At 37.1% G+C, this 19,441-nt stretch overlaps 2 protein-coding genes across 3 annotated transcripts in view; one reads left to right on the forward strand and one right to left on the reverse strand.

The window, feature by feature from the left end:
• Positions 1-19,441, forward strand: part of LOC134794330 (L-2-hydroxyglutarate dehydrogenase, mitochondrial) — a 417,328-nt gene that overhangs the window by 387,380 nt on the left and 10,507 nt on the right. The window contains exons 2-3 of the mRNA XM_063766124.1: positions 13,692-14,126; positions 18,399-19,268. Coding sequence (XP_063622194.1) covers positions 14,059-14,126; positions 18,399-19,268 — 938 coding nt within the window. The 5' untranslated portion in view covers positions 13,692-14,058. The remainder of the gene's footprint in view (positions 1-13,691; positions 14,127-18,398; positions 19,269-19,441) is intronic.
• On the reverse strand, positions 3,056-13,129 carry LOC134794199 (GRIP and coiled-coil domain-containing protein 1). Of its 2 annotated transcripts, none has more exons than XM_063765954.1 (12): positions 12,844-13,129; positions 12,615-12,710; positions 12,255-12,358; positions 11,833-11,978; positions 11,644-11,726; positions 9,404-9,576; positions 7,841-8,045; positions 7,090-7,478; positions 6,569-6,772; positions 6,113-6,222; positions 4,246-4,323; positions 3,056-3,989 (listed from the first exon to the last, which is right to left on the reverse strand). In XM_063765954.1, the coding sequence occupies exons 1-12, from the start codon at positions 12,926-12,928 to the stop codon at positions 3,818-3,820; spliced, it is 1,845 nt and encodes a 614-aa protein (XP_063622024.1). In that variant the 5' UTR covers positions 12,929-13,129; the 3' UTR covers positions 3,056-3,817. The 2 variants fall into 2 exon arrangements, with proteins under 2 accessions (XP_063622024.1, XP_063622016.1); XM_063765946.1 differs by having other exon boundaries at positions 3,058-3,989; positions 12,255-12,364.

The following is a 19,441-nucleotide window of genomic DNA, read 5'->3' on the forward strand; positions in this document are numbered from 1 at the left end:
CTAATTAAGGCAGTATTTGCTTTATGGTTCGATTTTTTTCATCTGTATTATAGGGCTGTATCTCCTAAACCGTGCGTCGTAGCTCAAAAATAATAAAACTTTCGTTCCTCTTTACGAATCCCCTAATTAATATTAAAAAAAAAAAAACAAAAAAAGGTAAAAAAAATCTTTATAGGGCTGTATCCGTGCCTAATCCGGCCGGCCGGCCTAATCCGTGCGTCGTATTAATAATAAAATTTTCGTTCCCCTTAAAAACTCCACGCACTGAATAACCTATCACATTAGGACATGAAACAATCATCATCATCATCATCAATTTTTATTATTATTTCATTGCATGTTTAAGAAAAGCACTAAGTATATATACATACCTCGGCGTGAAAAGGGGTTGTCGGCCTCATAACTATGCGGCCTCACAACGTTCGGCCGTCTATATGCATTCGGCCGGCAATCCCTTACTTCCCAGCCTCTGTAGTAATGTAGGTACTATTAGCATTTGTTAAGTTAAATTACAATAATTTTGGAATATGTACGCGCTTTTATCATTCACTTCATGTAGATAGGTTAGGTACTTTTTTTACGTTGTCTACGATGTGCTACGTGCGAATTGCCGGTTTATATTGTTGTATGGGTTCGCCGGTGGAAGCATTTCACAGAGGCGTCGATAAAGACGCTCATCCACTAAAGTTCGTAAAACGTGGTCACAGCACCGCGACAAGCCTCAACTCTTTGTCACGTAATGGACCCGTTAGTTAATCAACACCAGAACCAGACACCTCCACACTTAATCATTTCATCAATAGCTGTGGGTCCTTAGTACAACAAAGTACAACTTACAAAGAAAACTCCTGTCGCATTCTGCTTTTTAATTTTATACACAACAGCCTAAGGAATAGTTACCACCATCCAATTGTAAACCGATGGTAAAAAATTCAAAAGTGCGACAAAATTTGAAATGATGTCAAGTGCCATTGGATATATTCCATGATTTAACCATAAATACACCGTATCTCCTAAATGCAGCTTTTCTTTTTTCCAACCTCTAAGCGGCCGCTATGAAGCACAAGATTGATCACGTTATTTCATTTTTGTAGGTAAGTATCTGTTTCTTTCACACTCATGAACCGTTTATATGTAAACCACGTGGTGGCTTCACTTTCGCATACTTACTTCAATTATCTTTGCTTGACCATCATTTTAGATCTGTGTCGATACTGGACAAGACAGTAAAATAAATATAATAGATACCTACGTCCGGTGTTCCAGGCGTCTATTGGCTACGATGTCCTCGGGCTGTACCTATCTGTATAAGCGCCTTGTATGATGTATGAATTAAAATGAACTTATTTAAAAAAATATGCAAAACTATAGGTGGCGTCAACTCATAACAAAGTCAGGCGCGTTGCCAAAAACCACCAAAAGTTCACCTGTTAATTAAAATTTCATAAAATCAGCCTTCCTTCGCGGCGTAACTTGGCTATATAAGAGACGAGTGAAGGGTAAAAACTGCGGATAATCATACAGTATAGATACCTACACACGCTGTACAATAGGTACCTAAGTAATGTAGGTGTGTATACAACCAAGACACATGAACAATAGTGATGTAAAAAAAAATCATGTAGCTACTCATATTCAAAGACGTGTTGTAGGTACTTTCGGAGACAGGTACATATTTATAATTTAACTAGAAATAAGTATTAGCTATCACAGATGAAGATTAGGGGTCGCCCAAACCTTCGAATATGACATGCACAGTACCCTATGCAACTTAAGCAAGTTTCACTGAAAAGGAATCTAGTGTCCAAAAAATAGGAAAAACTCATTAAGACGTCCTAACGTCCGGCTAACATCCCTAAATAATCGATGTAGCATTCTTTATTATTTCGTAGTCCCCGATTTACACACGCATCATCGGAATGATTGGACGGGTTTATGCCGCACGTAAAGTTTACGCCCCACCTGAGGTCGGCACTTCGCGCACGCCTCTTTATGCCCTCAATATTGCATAACACCTTTTTTAGGGCTACGAGAGATTTTGTTGCTGATACATATTCTGTTTTACTGAACAAGGGGAAATATGTTTAGTTTAGGCATTTTTTGTGATATAAGAGGCAGACGATTGTTTACGGATGTCATTCTGAATCCCTAACAACGTTTGTCCTAAAATCACTTGCTGGTTTGTCCTAATGGGCCCTATTAACGATCAATTGTCATAACGATTATTTTCCATAATGTAAGGTTCTGAAAAATGGTTAGGTTTTAAAACTTGCTATCACAAAAGTGGGTTAGGTTAGGGTTAGAACTGCGACCCTCTCAAAAAAGAAAATATGCTTAATAACATTAGGATAAGTAATCAGTAATTAGGGAAACCAAAATTAGGGTTTTTAGTGTTAGGACAACTGATCATTATGACAAACAATATTAGGGAATGCAAAGATAGGAGAAAAGACTTTAGGGATTCAGATATAGATCCTTGTTTACAACTTTACACGAATCGCCTTATGGTTGCCCTTGGACGCCTGCAACACTTGTGTTGCCGCCCTTTAAAATGGAAGTAAGCTCCTTTATCGACGTCGATAAGCCAAGTTTGAGTCTCATTCAAAAAAAGTATGAACATGTGTATGGTCAAACTAAGACTAGAGTTAGACCAAGAAAAGTCTGCAGCGATTTCGATAGCCCACGCAGTACAAGTGTTATTTGCACGTTATAATTTCATAGAAGTTTGACGTTTAAAATTACACTTGCTCTGCGTGGGCTATCATAATCGCTGCAGACTTTTCTCGGTCTGACTCTAATACAGCCTGGAAACTTAGGTCCAAGATTAGGATATGTTTTTACTGTAAAGTACCCACTTTATCTAGAATGTATTTCCAAATTTCTGCGGCGCGGCGCCAAAAATAAACGCAAAGAAAATAAAAACAAGTTTTGTATCAATAAAATAGGAATGTATTCAATGCATATAATACTTATTTGTAGTCATTTTAACACAAACAATCAAACAATTACAATAAGTTAAAGAAGATATAGGTAGTTGAACACGAACTCATAATAGAAAAATAGTTTATCAGGTTATCATAGGTACGTCTCATTATACATTCCCATGATCTCAATCAAAATATTTAAATAAAGGTGCAATGATAAGAAATTTGCATGTAAATTGAATATTGGACTCATACCATAAACAAAACAATACTTACACTCTTAGGTTCTCTCTATTTATCGATGATCTCTTTTTAATAGTAATAATTTGATATTAATGGAATGAAAAATCAAAGTGGTATGTTAAGTTATGTACAAAAAAGTCGATCTACGATTTGTAACGATTGCTCCCAGATATTTCTACATTTTTCTGAAAGTAAAATTGTTGTTTTGACGTGAAAACGCTTATAAATCGATGAACACCGGTAGCAGGCACGAAAAAGAGTCACGTTGTGGACAGATCTCCATGGTAATGTAATGGTAATGTTTTCTTATGATTTTATCACGCAAAATTATATATCGTCCGTAAATCGACTGTGCAGACAACCATATTTTTTACTAATAATTATATCGGCGAAAAGTAATCAATTCCCAAATATTTTTTCCATAAAGCCAGGGATACACTACGCGCCACTTCACCCGAGTTCGCTGGCGACGTGTCGTGGGACACTTGTCCCCTAGTGTATCCCTGGCTTAATGTTTTCCTCATTGGAAATTAGGTTGGTTGTAAATAAATTGATAAATAATTATTATTATTTCACCAAAATGGCCGTACGCCATCATGAAGCCTCGTGGACGTCAGCTGCCGCCGCTCACATACTATTTTATGGAAACATTATAATGTAGATATGACCATGTCCTTCTCGTGGGTAGTGAAGTGTAAAACAGCCGCGATGGCGTTCAACATGTGTCGTCGGCCGGCGTAGTCCGTGGACAGTAGGTATGCCATCACTACGTTCTTCAGGTATTCCAGGTTGGCGCCTTCGCGGGACTGGCTTCTTCGCAGCCTACAATAAAATTGAATATCTATGTTACACGGCCCTATTCTGAGAATATGAACAGTCATAATCAGGGAATATTTAAAAAGAGGAATTTATTTTAGTGTAGGATAGAAATTTAGGTTTCGGTTTAATGTTTCAGTCAAAGGATCGGTTTCGGTCGAAACTAGAGCAAAACTGAAACTTTGATATCATCAGGTTTTGTTTTTTGTAAGTTTTAACGTCAAATAATTTAATTACAATAAATTGTTATATTATGGTTTACCTGTCTATCTCTTCTTTGAGCGTTCTGATCACTTCTTTAAATCGCTCCTTCTCTATGGTCGCGTCACGCTGGTGATCTCTGTAATAGTACAACAACAACACTATTAACTGTCCATCGGTGGCCCTTATGCCTTTTACAATAAGGTTTACAAACAGTCAGTTAACAGTGTGAGCGATGGTGTTGTCATGTTTTTTATTATTACAACGTAGTATTTCCTCTAACAAACTGTTTTGCTATTGTTTCCTGGTTGATGGGCCAGAATAACTATATAAAGGCAGAAGAAAGAGACACGGCATACGCAAAAAAGTTCAAATCCTCACAGAAAAAGCGTACTACTCTGTCACAGAATTCCTTAATGATAGTTTTCTTAAGTAAATTAATATCAATAATTTGTATACATTTAATTTTAAGGCTTGTTTGTGTTCCTTAATAATTTGGTTGATACTTAGCTTAAGAAAATGCTTGCAACACCCTTCTGGGGTCCATGAGAAACTTTTATACTTTTGTATTTTTTGTAACAACTGCTTACCATGGTGCAATAAACGATATTATGATTATGATTATGATAACAACAAAAAATAGCTGCCTCCCTAAACTAAAAGGCGGTATTCCAAAAAAAAAACAAATTTACTTGAAAATGGAACTTTCCTGGAACTTTCAGATTAAAATTTTAAGGTGTAAATACATGTACATACATATTTGCATTCCATTTTTATTTAAAATACTGATTATTAATCCGCGACGCAAAAAGAGGGGTGTTCTATGTTCAACGCCAATGTCTGTCTGTTTGTCTGTGGCATCGTAGCTATCAAACGAATGGACCGATTTCGATGCGGTTTTTTTTTAGGTGAACGCGAGTTTTCTTGCGGTAGTTCTTATCTTAGCTACGTTTAATAAAAATCGATCCAGTAGTTTGAAGAGTATCAGCTCTTTTCCAAAGTGATGTAAGGCGTTTTTGGGCGAATATGGATTTTTTGGCGTAATGCGTAAGGGTTTTTTTTTTTAATTAATAGTTATTTTCACGCCACTGTTCGGAAATGTGGCAATAGATGGTCTAAAACCAAGCTGGAAAGTAGGCAATAGCTGTAGCACCTGAACCACCACTACTACAATGTTTCATAGTTATCATCATCTGTCATTGGTGATGGATCGCTAAAGCAATGAGTATCATTTAAAACATAAAAATTAATAAAAGGCCTTTTTTGGCGCTACTTTTTCCTTTAAAAATAAAATTAGGTTATTTATAGGACCAATTTCTTGTTTAAAAAAAAAGAAATGTCAAAACCATTCAGTTCATTTTTTTTTTAACAATTATCCATTCAGTTCACGCTTAAGGCGTTTTTTACTTTTGTAGCTCTTTGTGGTTTTTTTTAGCAAAAACGCTTCTAAGTGTAGAGTCGGTTTGAAGCAAATAACAGAAAAACGCCTCTTAAAAGTGATAAAAAGGTAAAAAAGGCGGGATCTGAAAATACTTACTGAATTGGATAGTGTAAATTGTGTTTGACTAAAAAATACAAGAAACACGTATCTACGCTCGCTATAAAAATGAGTTTTTCTAGTGAAGAAAATGATACTCTTACGCTGACGCCTACCGAAATTCAAGAGGCAGCACAGACAGTGGCTAGTAAATTGCTACCAGAGAAATCGCGGGCTAGTACTTATAGTTATGCAAATGTTTTCTTATTTCCTCGCAGTAGTCGTGAAAAGCACTATGTAATGCCTCGGCCGGAAACGCTAAAGATGGACTCGTAGTATTTGACTCAAACTCACTCGTCCATCTTTTAGCGGTTTTCCGTCCTCTCCTACAATGTACTATAGTTTAGCACGGCAGATAGTTGATCCGTGCACATATTATTTGTTTAATGACCTGAACTGTCCCTCGAGTATGTGTTTCTCCTTCCGCAGCTGCGAGATGTCCAGGTCCTTCCTCGCCAGCTCGTGCGCGTAGTGCAGCATGTGCGGCGGCGCCGTCACGTCCTGACACACATACGTTTCAAGTCAACATTTCATTTTCTGTGCAATTTTTTGTTTCTGTTTGTACTTTTCCGTCACCCTCCTAATACACTCATGGACAAATTTAGAGGAACGCAAAAATAAGTTTAATTACTAATTTTGAAATTACTTTAGGTGCTGTAATTCAGTAATTAAGCTTTTTTTTCGTTCCTCTAAATTTGTCCATGAGTTATAGTTCTCGATCTTGACTTTCCTCGATTGGTCGGTTTCGTCTAAAAGTGCGACGTATCTATCTCGTTGGGTGACTTGTTTTTCAAGGCTCTAAGTAAGTTTAGGACATTATACTACACAGATAGACAAATAAACTCACAGTGAGCAAGCCGTGTCCCTCCTTGTAGTTCTCGACGCTGACTTTCCTCGATCTATCGTTCTTGGCTCGTATGTACTGGTCGGTTTCCTCCAATAGGGCCGCGTATCTGTCCCGTTGGGTGACCACTTGTTTCTCGAGGCTCTGGATGCGCGTCTTCAGGTCTGACACTATCTCTTTGTGGTAGTCTTGTTGAGACTTTAATTTCTAGAAGGCAAATAAACAGAGCCCGATGTTATACCACATTTTATATAAACTAATATGATCTTCAGATGAACTCATATCTTATCATGTACTGAGAACGCAAAGGTTGACTTCTTGAGTTGAGGTGTAAAGTAGATGTCGCTGTAAGGCGCCAATCGCCATATTATGTTTTCTGGTAAACGAATTGTCAAACGTATTAAGGCTTGATACAGTTAATGTGCCCTACAGCATCATCAACTTCATCAGTGTAAACACTGCGGCTAAGATAAATAGAAAACTTGAACACTAATAGTATTTTCGATATGCCATAAGCTACATACCTCTTCACCGGCTTTAACGGCCTCCGCCTTATCCTGCCGCTCGTCCTCCAGCATCATGCCGTAAGTCTCCAATTTCTCCTTCAATAACGTCCTCTCGCTCTTCAATCTCTCCATCTCACTCTTCACATCCACCTCCTCCTTCTTAACATTATCTGCTTTATACTTCTCAAATTCTAATTTCAAATTATCATATTCTTCAATACACTTAGTGTGAACGTTTTCGTAGGCGTCCATTTTGAAGATGCTGGTCAAATCGATGGGGTTCCCGAGTTTTTCGTTTTCTGAAATCAGTTCTTTTTTTAATATGTGTATTTTGTCTATTAGCGTTTGGAGGTATTCGCTGTCTGCTAGTTTTTCGTTGTCTGTCTCGCTCTTTTGTTGAGGTTCCTCTGAAACAAAATAAGAGGGCATTTAAGGAAGTAATTTTTAAACAGGCTTTATAGTTGATACAAACGGAATTTTACTTGTTATGAAATTAAATTCATTCGTTCAATGTCTTGGGACCTCTCAGCAAATGAGATTGGGCCGGCCACGTCTACCGCATGCATCCGATGTGATGTCCATAAGTGAATGCCGACGGAGTGGCGTGGGCGGGGCAGGCCCAGGAGGAGATGGCGAGACGACTTCGACTCCTTCCTTAACAACTGGCCGGAGGAAGCACAAAATCGGGAGTTATGAAGAACCAGAGGAGAGGCCTTTGCCCTGCAGTGGAACACTCAAATAGGCTAAGAAATAAAAATCTCTTACTTACTCTGCACATTGATGTCGGCCAGCCTGCCGTTCATGGCATCCTGGAGCGACTGGATGAGCTGCTGGTCCCTCCGTCTCCTGGCATCATACTCTCCGACTGTGGCAGACAGTTCTGCTACCCTTCCTTCTAGAAGGGCGACTCTTTCTTCTTGGCGCGCGCAGATCTTGCGGGCTGATTCTTCGGCGCGTTTCACTTTTATTTGCTCCTGTGGGTTAAAGAAATTGATTAATTTTGGATTAATTATTAGTATCTGGTTGCTGCTGTTAGGGCTTGTATGCGTGTCGGCGAAATGTAGCGTTCTCAGCCAGACATAGAAGTTATTGTGGCATAAACGAGCGTTTGAGAAAACACATTAATATTAAATTGTAACAGATTAATAATTAAAAGATGTAACTTTTACATGCTGTAAATTACCGACAAATTTTAAGAACGCAAATCAATTGCAAGCTGATACATAATTTCTTTTTCACTTCTCATGCTCAAAAAGTGCACCTTTATGTCGTGCGTAGACGACATAAAATCGTATTTTATGCTCTAGTCTAGAGCATAAAAGTAAAATTTTCTTCTAAGACTAAGGTAATCGGTCTCAACAGCCAAACATTTAAAACATATTGCACAATTTTACTGAGTAATAAAATTGTGTAGATGACAAAACTTGTTATATTATTTTATTTTTGCTACAATTTATTAGAAATCCGTATTTTCTGTCATTAAATTTAGTAAATCACATAAAATAGGAGTCGATTATCGTTCAAAAATGCTCCGAAAAAGCGTCTGAAACTCTGATCACATGTTGAAAATTTAAAAAGAAATTAAAAAGTTATTTGGCGGGAATTGGTTATGTATTATGTTCTTTCGCTTTGCGACAATTTCGTGGTGTAAATTGCCGTGAAAAATATAATTTATTTTCCTCGCATTCGAAGTGAAAAGCAGAGTGTACAACAAGGGCATAATCCATTTTTACCCTCGTCTACTATTTTGGTCTTCGCTTCGCTCAGACCAAAAAATTGCCTCGGGTAAAAATGGGTCACTTTATGCCCTTGTTGTACAATCTAATATATAACTATATTTAGTGTACTTAAAAATATAAACGTAAACTGTAGTATACAGTGCCAAAAGAATAGAAAACTAACAAAATATCAAACAAGATATCGAACGTGTTGTGTACTTCGCGTTAGCTATGTTATTATACAGTGTTATAAATATCTATGATAAAATTAACGTAACATCGATAACAGACATGTCGATATTTCATTTTGTCAATCACTTTATTTTGCCACAATAACTTCATAGTCTGGTTCTCATTTACTTTTGTGCCAACACTGTTACCTATGTTTACAAATAAATCATTTGACTTTAAGTTCCCATTGCGCGTTCTAGGGTTAGCCAACTAACTCTGAGTTAAGTAACCGTTAACACATGCTTAAATTGTACTGTAAGCCTCCGGGCTTATCCGGTTAACTCCGAGTTAGTTGGCTAACTCTGGAACGCGCAAGTAGCCCAAGTTCGAAAAATTAACAAATTCGCTGAACCGTACTGCTATCCCTATAACCACCAACTGACCTCTCTAATGGCGACGGAGTGGCTCTGCTCGACCAGAGCGAGCTTGTTCTGCAGCCGCACGAGTAAAGCCGGAGTCTCCACGGTGCGGGCCTCTGCGCGTTGTAGCCGTCGTTGTGCAGCCTCGAGAGAGCTGCTTAGGTCGCGCACTCGCTTTTCTAGCTCCGCTTGGGACGCTGTGTTATGAAAAGATAACGTTTTTAGGGTTCCGTACCCAAAGGGTAAAAACGGGACCCAATTACTAAGACTTCGCTGTCCGTCTGTCTGTCTGACTGTCCGTCTGTCTGTCACCAGGCTGGATCTCATAAACCGTGATAGCTAGGCAGTTGAAATTTTCACAGATGATGTATTTCTGTTGCCGCTATAACAACAAATACTAAAAACAGAATATAATAAATATTTAAGTGGAGCTCCCATAGAACAAACGTGTTTTTTTGCCGTTTTTTGAATAATGGTACGGAACTCTTCGTGCGCGAGTTCGACTCGCACTTGGCCGGTTTTTTACGTGCTGTTTTAGTAATTTCATGTGAACTTAAGCTACATGTAAAGATTAAATTGACATGGTATACCCTATTTCAAATGCCATGGCCCGATTCCACTTGAGGCCTTCATTAAGGGGCCAACAGATTATTTTAGCATTTGAAATGGCGTATAATAGTCTTTCGATTTGTAGCTGACCTCGAACGGCTATCCTTTGTCTATTGTTAAGTAAACCCGCTGGTGCTACCACCTGCATAAAAAATCGTTCGGTCACTTTAACCGGTTATTGAATTACAACTCATATGGAAATTGGAATAAGATTCAGAATGAACGTGGAAAAATATTTTGCGAGGCTGTGTGTGGTCCCTTCGACTCGCCGGCACACAATACTACGGTTTCTGAGCGGCGAGTCGAACGCTACAGAACAGAACTAGCCTAAAATGTGTCATCGAGATGCGTAACAAAGGCGCGTTATCGGAGTGCGCACCTATACTGGTTTTTAGGGTTCCGTACCTCAAAAGGAAAATACAGAACCCTTATAGGATCACTCGTGCGTCTGTTTGTCTGTCTGTCTGTCTGTCTATCCGTCCAACCACCTTTATCTCCGAAACTACTGAGTCTAAAATTTTGAAAAAAATACACAAAATAGTTATTTACCTATAGATGATAGGAAAACCTATTAGAAATGTGCAGTCAAGCGTGAGTCGGACTCAATTACTTAGTTTTTGATCCGACCCCTACGGGTTTTTTAAAGACATTTCATTCACGTTCCACATTCAAAAATACATTTAGCCGTCGGGGCCAGCTACAAATCGAAAGACGATACCTAAAATTAAATAGATATACTGTAAAAAGTTTTAGAAGGAAAAATACCACAAAATGTTAGCATAGGAATCGTAAAAATTAAGGTACTTAAAAAATAACTCAAAATATTATGCTAAGTTATTGTTATTTTATCTGGGCTGTGAAGATTTCAACTGTCAAAATACTTAGAGAAAAACTTGATTACCAAACCTATGACTTCAATTGCTAAAATAAGTACTTAAACAACCAATTATTTTATTTGGAATTGCTATTGTGTATTGCTGTTAGCGTAATAAAAATATTTTTTTTCCTTCATAGCTCAATTGAGCCCCTCAGCAGGGCCGTCTTTAACTATGCTGGGGCCCTTAGGCACATAAGAATTTGGGGCCCTTTTGGAAAGTAAAGAAAGCGAATTAAACTAACATTTTTCTACTATGATCTTCTATTTATTATGGGTAATCAAATATACTGTTACTGTTTGCAGTGGGGAGACACTCCTGACTTCGGTCGAACTCGGCTCCGTTCGGCTCAGCATTGCTCCGAGCAATTATTAGGGTTGGCACCACTTGACTTCCTTTTGCGTGCACGACCACAGATAAGATAATCACTTGAATTTTGACAACCCTAAATAGCCGAAAGGGATAGTCCCATATATTAGAAAGGGATAGCATGATTCGACCCTGAACCGCTGTCAAACTTCGGGTTTGTAGGAAGTGTCCTTTCTGTATGATAGTACTATTATTTCTTCTGTGCTGTCTGTCTTTCGGGGCCCTCTGAGGATGGCACGGGCCCCATGTGCCTTAATGGTAAAGACGGTACTGCCCCTCAGTGGGCCGTTATGTTGCAGGGTAAATTACATTTGTTGCGGTTTATTCATTTACAAAATGTTTAATTCTCTGTAAACACTACAGCTATTTATTTGCTAAAGATAATATTTGGAAACAATATTAACAACTTACATTGAGCCTCCGTTGACTGTCCAACTTTGTCTTCCAACTTTTCCTTTGTTTTCCTTTCCGAGTTTAGTTTCAAGTGAAGTTCCCTGAAATAACCATTTTGTTAATAACAGAAAAGAAGGGTTACAATGTGTACCTACAGTTTTTTTGTTTTCTTTGTTCTCACTATTTGACCTTAACACAATAACTTACTTCAACATGGCTGCATGATCTGCCCTCTCATTCTCTCGCTCCTGTATCTCGTAGGCTATTTTAGCCTTCAGGTTGTTGACTTCAACCTGGTGTTGCTGTATCATCGCTTTGGTTTCCTCTCGCATTGAAGACAACATGTTTTCATACTGAAAACCACATTTTACATAAATAAATCGAAATTAAAATTTATATATAACTAAGAGATAATTATTAAATAAAAGGAAAAATGGAAAAGATTATCATTTTGAGTCTGATTCAAAGACATCATCGAATTTAAAATGACAGAAGGATTCGCAGGGTGTGTCCAAATATCAGTAGCTTAATTGGTTAGATGATTAGAGCAACTGAACTGTTGTTCCAGAAGAAAGTTTGAATCTATTTCTTTTAAAAATAGTATTTTTCTGCTAAACCTAAAGGTTAACCTTTTCCCTTGTGAGTTTCTTGTCGGCTTGGAATGCTTCCTCCATGCGGGACTTCTCCGCAGTCAGCGTGGACAAGGACTCAGTCAGGGCGGCCACTGAATCATCTGTAACTAGAGAACATACTTCGGGGACAATCTTACACACACTGACTTAGCCCCTTAGTGAACAAAGCTTACAATGGGTACTACGCAAAGATACATACATACTTAGATACTTAAATACATAGGAACAAATATTTGTGATGAACACACAAAAATATGCCCTGACGGGGATACAGACACATGAATTTGAACATCATAAGCAGAGTTACTAACAACTAGAAAAAAATATTTAGTGTAATTAAATAAAAACAACAAATACCTCCTTCTGCTGCATTTTCTGTTTTGTTTAAAGCCTTGAGACTGATCTCCAATGCTTCCTTCTCTTTAGCCAACCCTTTATAAGCCGCCACAACATCTGAAATGTCCACCACAACACACATACAATTACATTCAATAACAACAACATCTGGTGCATTAATACTATTATTACGATAGTTATTACGATTGTCTGTAGTAAGTACGTGACGCTTACTGAATGTAGTTTATACCTCTAAGTCTGGACTCGTAGCGCTTGATTTGGTCTGCTTGCTTCGTAATCGTCGAAATCAACTCCTGTTTCGACAGAGACTCCATAATTACTCACTCAAGTCAAGAACAACATACGGAAACTTAGCGAGCGGTACTAGCTTCTCCCTTCTAGGTAAGGGCTACTTTTTAAACTTCTTAATCTCTAGCACCAGGGCAACAGTTTAAAACTTAATGAATTCAACGCATTAAAATAATTTAACATAAACATATTGCAAGATACCAAAAGAATTCTCAAGTTCTCATCAGCTGTCAATGTCATAATGTTTTTTTTAAGCTTTGACTGAAGCCATTTTTAGGCCCCGTTCGCACGGCAGCTTTTTCGACGCGCGTTAAAAAAGCGTTTGAATGACACAAATGGATAACCATGTATGTATTCACACGACAGCGGTGGCGCTTTTTATCAAGCGTTGTTGGATTTTCGACTTTAAGCCTTAGACTTTAAATCGAATTTAGAGTGCGGACAGATTCAAGCGCTTTTTTAACGCGCGTTGAAAAAGCTGTCGTGCGAATGGGGGCTTAAGCTATTTTGAAGCGTTCGTTAATTGACTAAATACGTACATACAAATTCATTTCGTGGTTTATAAACGCGATGTTCTTAATTTTCTTAACAATTCATGCTACATTTATTTCCTTAATATGACAAACAAAAGAGACACAACACACTACTCTAACACAAACCATAGAATGTGTTGATGGTTCAATGTATCAGTATAATGATTGATAATGATTCGTTTAAAGAACTTAAGAATTTGAACGCACTTTTAATAATGAACTGTCAATGTCATCACCAGTCATTTTAGTCAACAAGAGCGAGTGCGAGTCAAGGTCTTCGCGATTACCTACTCGAATATTTAGATAAAATATTCCATTGCTGAATCGTGATCGGTCAGAGAATCATGGAAACTCGCTTAAAATAATATAATTTTATAGGAGCAAATTAGTACTACTACTAACTCCTCAATAGTTGACTCATTCAAATACCTAATTGATTTATTTGAGTACCCCTTCGCCCAAATTACAATAGTACTTAAATTAATGGGCTTCATTACTCGTTAACCACTTCGCGAATTCTTATTAGTACCCATAAGTATGCGCAGTTCTTCATAAGACTACAGAAGTTTCAAACTTTTATTACCTATATTTTAAGTGTTAGTTTATTCGCAGTAGATCTAAACATGTCTATCATAAGTAAATGCTTGTTTACTAAGGGGTTAACTAGTGTTATTGGTGCGCAGAATATTCGGTAAGTAGTTACAGTTATAGTATTTTTATTTTACATAAATTTATTTTCATATGGATATTTTTAATTAATAATTATTATCATTAGCTAATAAATGGCCCCTTGCCTTCCTGGGATTGTCCTGTTATGAAATATAGACGTAATCTAATAGTAAGAGAGCAGTAATTCATGTGGTTTCCAATCCCAGCTTGTAAGTTCAAACCTTGGCATAAGGATACCTGTAATGTGGTAAATGTCCACTTTTAGTGTTTAGCAGTAACGCTTTGGTTTACTGCGACATAAATGCATATTGCTTGTGTCAGCGCAACCTAAAGTGTATATATAGGCAGGCATTTAGAGAATATACGTTCTTATACTAACACACATAAGGTGTTTGACTTCTACTCCCATCACCCGCTCGAAACTATATATAACAGTACATATCCTGTTATTTGATGTTAATTAATTTCCAAAAATAAGCATGTAGGTAAAAATGTCATTTATTATAACCTGTTTTCATTTGCAAAGAAATTCAGGGGTGTGTGAAGCTTAGTGTTGGTATACTTGAGATTAAAGCCCAAACCTATAGGCATATTTTAATATTTGGTGCCCGGGGCCAGTGGGCCTGGGCCGCCCCATGAAGTACTTGAGTACTCATACTCATATTCATTTATTTATAAAGCCAATTTACATGCCAGAATAAAATTAGAACTACTTACAGTTAAAATTAAAAATAAAATTGAGATCATAATTAAAATTACTTAAAATTAGCATCAAACTTAAAATTAAAATTACAATTTGAATTTAAGTTACAATATATTTGATGTGTAATGTATGTGTACATTATTAATAATAAATATGAATATAAAACAAAACCCAATTCACATGTCCAAAAAAATTAGAATTAGAATTACAGTTAAAATGAAAATAAAATTGAGATCAAACATAAAAATAAACATACAATCAAGATTAAAATTTAACTTAAAATCAAAATAAAAAATTAAAATGGGACAATATTAAGATATAATTCAATGTAACATAAGGGTTATTCCACCGTTTCGGGTGTTACACTTGAACTCTTAAAATAAGGTTTTATTCGATATTGTAACAGGAACTAGGAGGTTATAACTATTGATTCATCTACTACTTTGATAATATTTTCTTTTCCTGTACACACATAATTAAAGTATAAGAGCAATAACGAGAGAATCACTAAAAAGTAGCTGTTTCGGGCGTTACAGGAATTGGCCTATACCTTCTGACCATCAGTACCAAAATGCATAATTTAGCGAATTTTGTCAAGTAACCTCCAGTTTTATTTATGTCAAGTAATAATAGTTAGTATAGTCTACTGAAACACTGAAGTAACACTTAGTATCACTTTTCAATTAATTTTAATAAAATAAATTACCTGTTTCGGGTGTTACTCATGGTTCGTTTCGGGTGTTACGAGTACGAAATTAAGACAGATTTATACGAAATTATGGCTCATTTTATTGAAATTATTGTCGTTTTAATAAATTCGATGAAAAACATAAGTAATAAATACTGAATTATTATAAAATACATTAATCTTAACAATAAAAACTGTTTCTCGAAGATATCATAATTATTTTTCTTTCGATGCGAATATTACCGAAAATATTCACTTAATCAAAAAATGGTTGATGGTGACACCTATTCATTTTGAAAGATCTATCCAACGACATCCCACATCACAGGATTAAAGTCGCAAAAAAATTAAAAATATTTTGTACAGGAGCAAACCTAAAAAAAAATTATTTTTGTAGTTTTTGTGTTACTACTTTGTCGCCATGATTGATTTATGTATCCATGCCAAATTGCAGCTTTCTAGCACTAACCATCACGGAGAAAAGCCGGGGAATGACAGGCGGACGATCAACACGTTTCGGGTGTTACACAACTTCAAACTTTAAAACATACGACTAAAGCAGACGCTAAAACAACAACTATTACACATTTGCATAGGTTCACATCATAGCCTTTCTTTGGCAAAACATGTTTGGCTATAGTTAATTACGGGAAAAGTTACACATACTTTTATCTCTTTTTCGTTTCGGGTGTTACTTTGAGACCACAGTCTAGAATACTCTTCTAAACACCGATTAATCCATGCTTTTTAATATTTTTAAAGACAAATTATAAAATTACGATATTTTACCTGAAATAACTGCGGGAAATTTGTAACAGTTTACAGTTACTTTCTTTTTAATTAGTCTTGCCAATATCGCTGTATAAAATTAGTTTTACGCCTATCATTTAAACGTTGCGATCAAGTACATGAAAAATATGTAAAAATTGATTTTTTTCCGGTTTTTTTTTTCTGACATGAAGGTTTGGTATGTTTTCTATGGAAATAGGTTAGTGTTGACTTCTTAAACTATTTTTCATTTTTGAACCCTTGGTAGCGTTTATTATGGAATGACCCATAAACATAACATTACGATTTTAAAATGAGTGAAATAAAAAATTTTCTAAGTACCCAAAACTAAAAGCCAGGGGCGGCCTGTCGTGTAGAATTAGATGGCCTGTACCTGTACTTTGATGTATATATTTTTGTGATGGTGTTGTGTCATATCATATCTCACAAATAGGCTGCTCACAAACAAATATAAAAAGACAAAGACGAATATGTCTCTAATTTGTACTGTGATACATAAAATATGATTTTCATATACCTAATTCCATACATTATATAATAAACTAGTCAATGTAAATGATGCAAGACATTTATTGTTCTGATAAGAAGTATAGTATTACATCATCAATAGAGATACAAGTATATGAATGGGGAAAATACTTGAGAAATATTGCTATGATTTATTTACTATGTAGGTAGAGGAAAAGGATAATTAAATCATTATTTAATATTCTCTGTCTTCTGTTTGTAACAGGTTAGATTTTGTAAAATATTTTAATCAATTATTTTCTTTACAATTATATAATTTTATCACATGGACTTATCACTAAATGATAATCTCGTCCAGTCCACCGAAAAGCGCCTAGTAAATATCAAATGATATTTCGTACATAACTTTAAATAAGTTCCGAAAAACTCATTGGTACGAGCAGGGGTTTGAACCCGCGACATCCGGATTAAAAGTCGCACGCTCTTACCGCTAGGCCACCAGCGCTTTTTGGTGGTAAAGGACGCCTAATTCAAATGACAGCACCTGCAACATCTTGCGCGAAATCACACGCAACAATATATATTGTTTGTGGCATTACATATGAAAAGAGACCTTATTGTCGATGGCGCTTACGCCACACTGTGTCGTGCAGCGTTGTACTTGTATCGGAGCATCGTTTATAATGGCGGAAGTAGATAACATCACGTGTGAACTCACAAGAGGCTGAAATAGCCATGCACTATGCCTAGCCCTGGCACTCAACTGAATAAAATAAAAATAAGATATACCTTTATAAGGGGCTATGGGGTCATCCATTAATTGCGTCACACGAATTTCTAGGTTTTTTTACCCCTCCCCCCCTCCTTGTCACACTTGGTCACATTTGGCAAACCCCTCCCCCCTGGTGTGACGTCACATTTCTTCAACGAAATCGGCAAATATTTATTTAATATTTTATCAAAATATTTTTGACAAAAGAAATATTAGTAATTTTATAACCCGAAACTGATTAAGAAATAAAATTAAACGAATAAAAACGATTATCGTTTTAAAACCTTGTTATTTAAATGATAATTAGCGTATAAAATAATTTAAATACATTTTCGGTTACTGATGTTAAAGTGACGTCACAAAGTTTATGACTCCCCCCTCCCCCTTGTCACAACATGTCACATTTCCTTGACCCCCTCCCTCCCCCTAAACGTGTGATGTAATTAATGGATGGCCCCTATTCATAAATTACGTCATTTCAAATTAGGGGGGGGGGGTCTGGACATCGGATGACGGTAGCATGAAGTAGGAGGAAATGGGGTCATTTGGATGATTATAGGGGGGGGGGGTCCAAAATCGACAAAAATCGATGACGTAATTTATGGACAGCCCCTAAGGTTGAATGAAATAAAATAAAACAAATCAATAAAGAGTAAATTAACCAAATCAACGTTAGTCAAGACACGTTGTCGTTTTTCCCTATGAAGCATATTCTTACATACCTGGAAAACATGCATACTTAATATTGGCTACGTAGTGCTACGGCCGACCGGCCGTAGCTTAGCGGTGAATGTGTTGTCATCTCTAAACTTTAATAAATGCCACAGTGTACATACTAAATAGGTACTAGGTAATTATTTACAATTAATTTCAGATCACTCAGCAATGCAGCCAAATACGACGTAGTAGTCATCGGCGGGGGCATAGTCGGCGCCGCCTCGGCCCGTGAGCTGCTCATACGCTACCCCGACCTGAAGATAGCCCTCCTGGAGAAGGAACACCGCTTCGCTCACCACCAGAGCGGGAACAACAGCGGAGTCATTCACGCCGGCATCTACTACAAACCTGGCTCGTTGAAGGCGAAGCTTTGCGTTGAAGGGCACAGCTTAGCTTACGAGTATTGCGACAAAAAGAAAGTGCCATATTTAAAATGCGGGAAATTAATTGTAGCGACGGAGCGAGCTGAAATACCTAGGCTATTAGAACTGTATGATAGAGGACAGAAAAATGGAGTCAAAGATATGGAACTCATGGACAGGAAACAGATGAAAGAAATCGAACCAAACTGCGACGGTTTACAAGGCATCTGGTCTCCGCATACAGGCATTGTCAGCTGGGGGGAAGTCACGAGATCTTTCGTAGAAGATTTCGAAGAGCGGGGTGGACAGAAATATTTAAATTTCGAAGTTAGGAAGTTCGCTGAAGCCGAGGATAGCGACTATCCTGTGATAATTTCCGATGAAAAAGGGCAAGAAGTGCGAGCGTCTCATGTGTTAACATGCTGTGGCTTACATTCAGACACAATCGCAGTATTAACAGGCTGTCCGGAGGAGCCTAAAGTAGTCCCTTTCAGAGGCGAATACTTGTATATAGTTAGAGAAAAGAGCGATTTAGTGAAAGCGAATATTTACCCGGTTCCGGACCCGAGGTTCCCGTTCTTGGGAGTGCATCTGACCCCGCGGATAGATGGAAGGATCATTGTTGGTCCTAATGCGATTCTGGCGTTTGCAAAAGAAGGATACAAGTAAGTTTAAACCCATTTTTTTATTATTTGTTCAGTTGCATGTTCATTAACAAAACAATACCACAAATATACCACATATTGATTCAGCCGATGCAAGCAGGTATGATGCTTGTTTTCCGATTCCGACAGCAAATTATGTATATTATTGAATATGTACTCTATTCTCACCTTTA

The sequence above is a fragment of the Cydia splendana genome, chromosome 1 (assembly GCF_910591565.1).
Source record: "Cydia splendana chromosome 1, ilCydSple1.2, whole genome shotgun sequence".
Classification (NCBI taxonomy): Eukaryota; Metazoa; Arthropoda; class Insecta; order Lepidoptera; family Tortricidae; genus Cydia; species Cydia splendana.

Coding starts and splice junctions, on each gene's coding strand:
- LOC134794199 (XM_063765946.1), bottom strand. CDS start 12,928: ATGGAGTCTCTGTCGAAACAGGAGTTGATTTCGACGATTACGAAGCAA. Junction 7,479..7,840: donor GGCCGACATCAATGTGCAGA/GTAAGTAAGAGA, acceptor ATTTTGTTTCAG/AGGAACCTCAACAAAAGAGC. Junction 6,223..6,568: donor AGGGACACGGCTTGCTCACT/GTGAGTTTATTT, acceptor TATGTGTGTCAG/GACGTGACGGCGCCGCCGCA.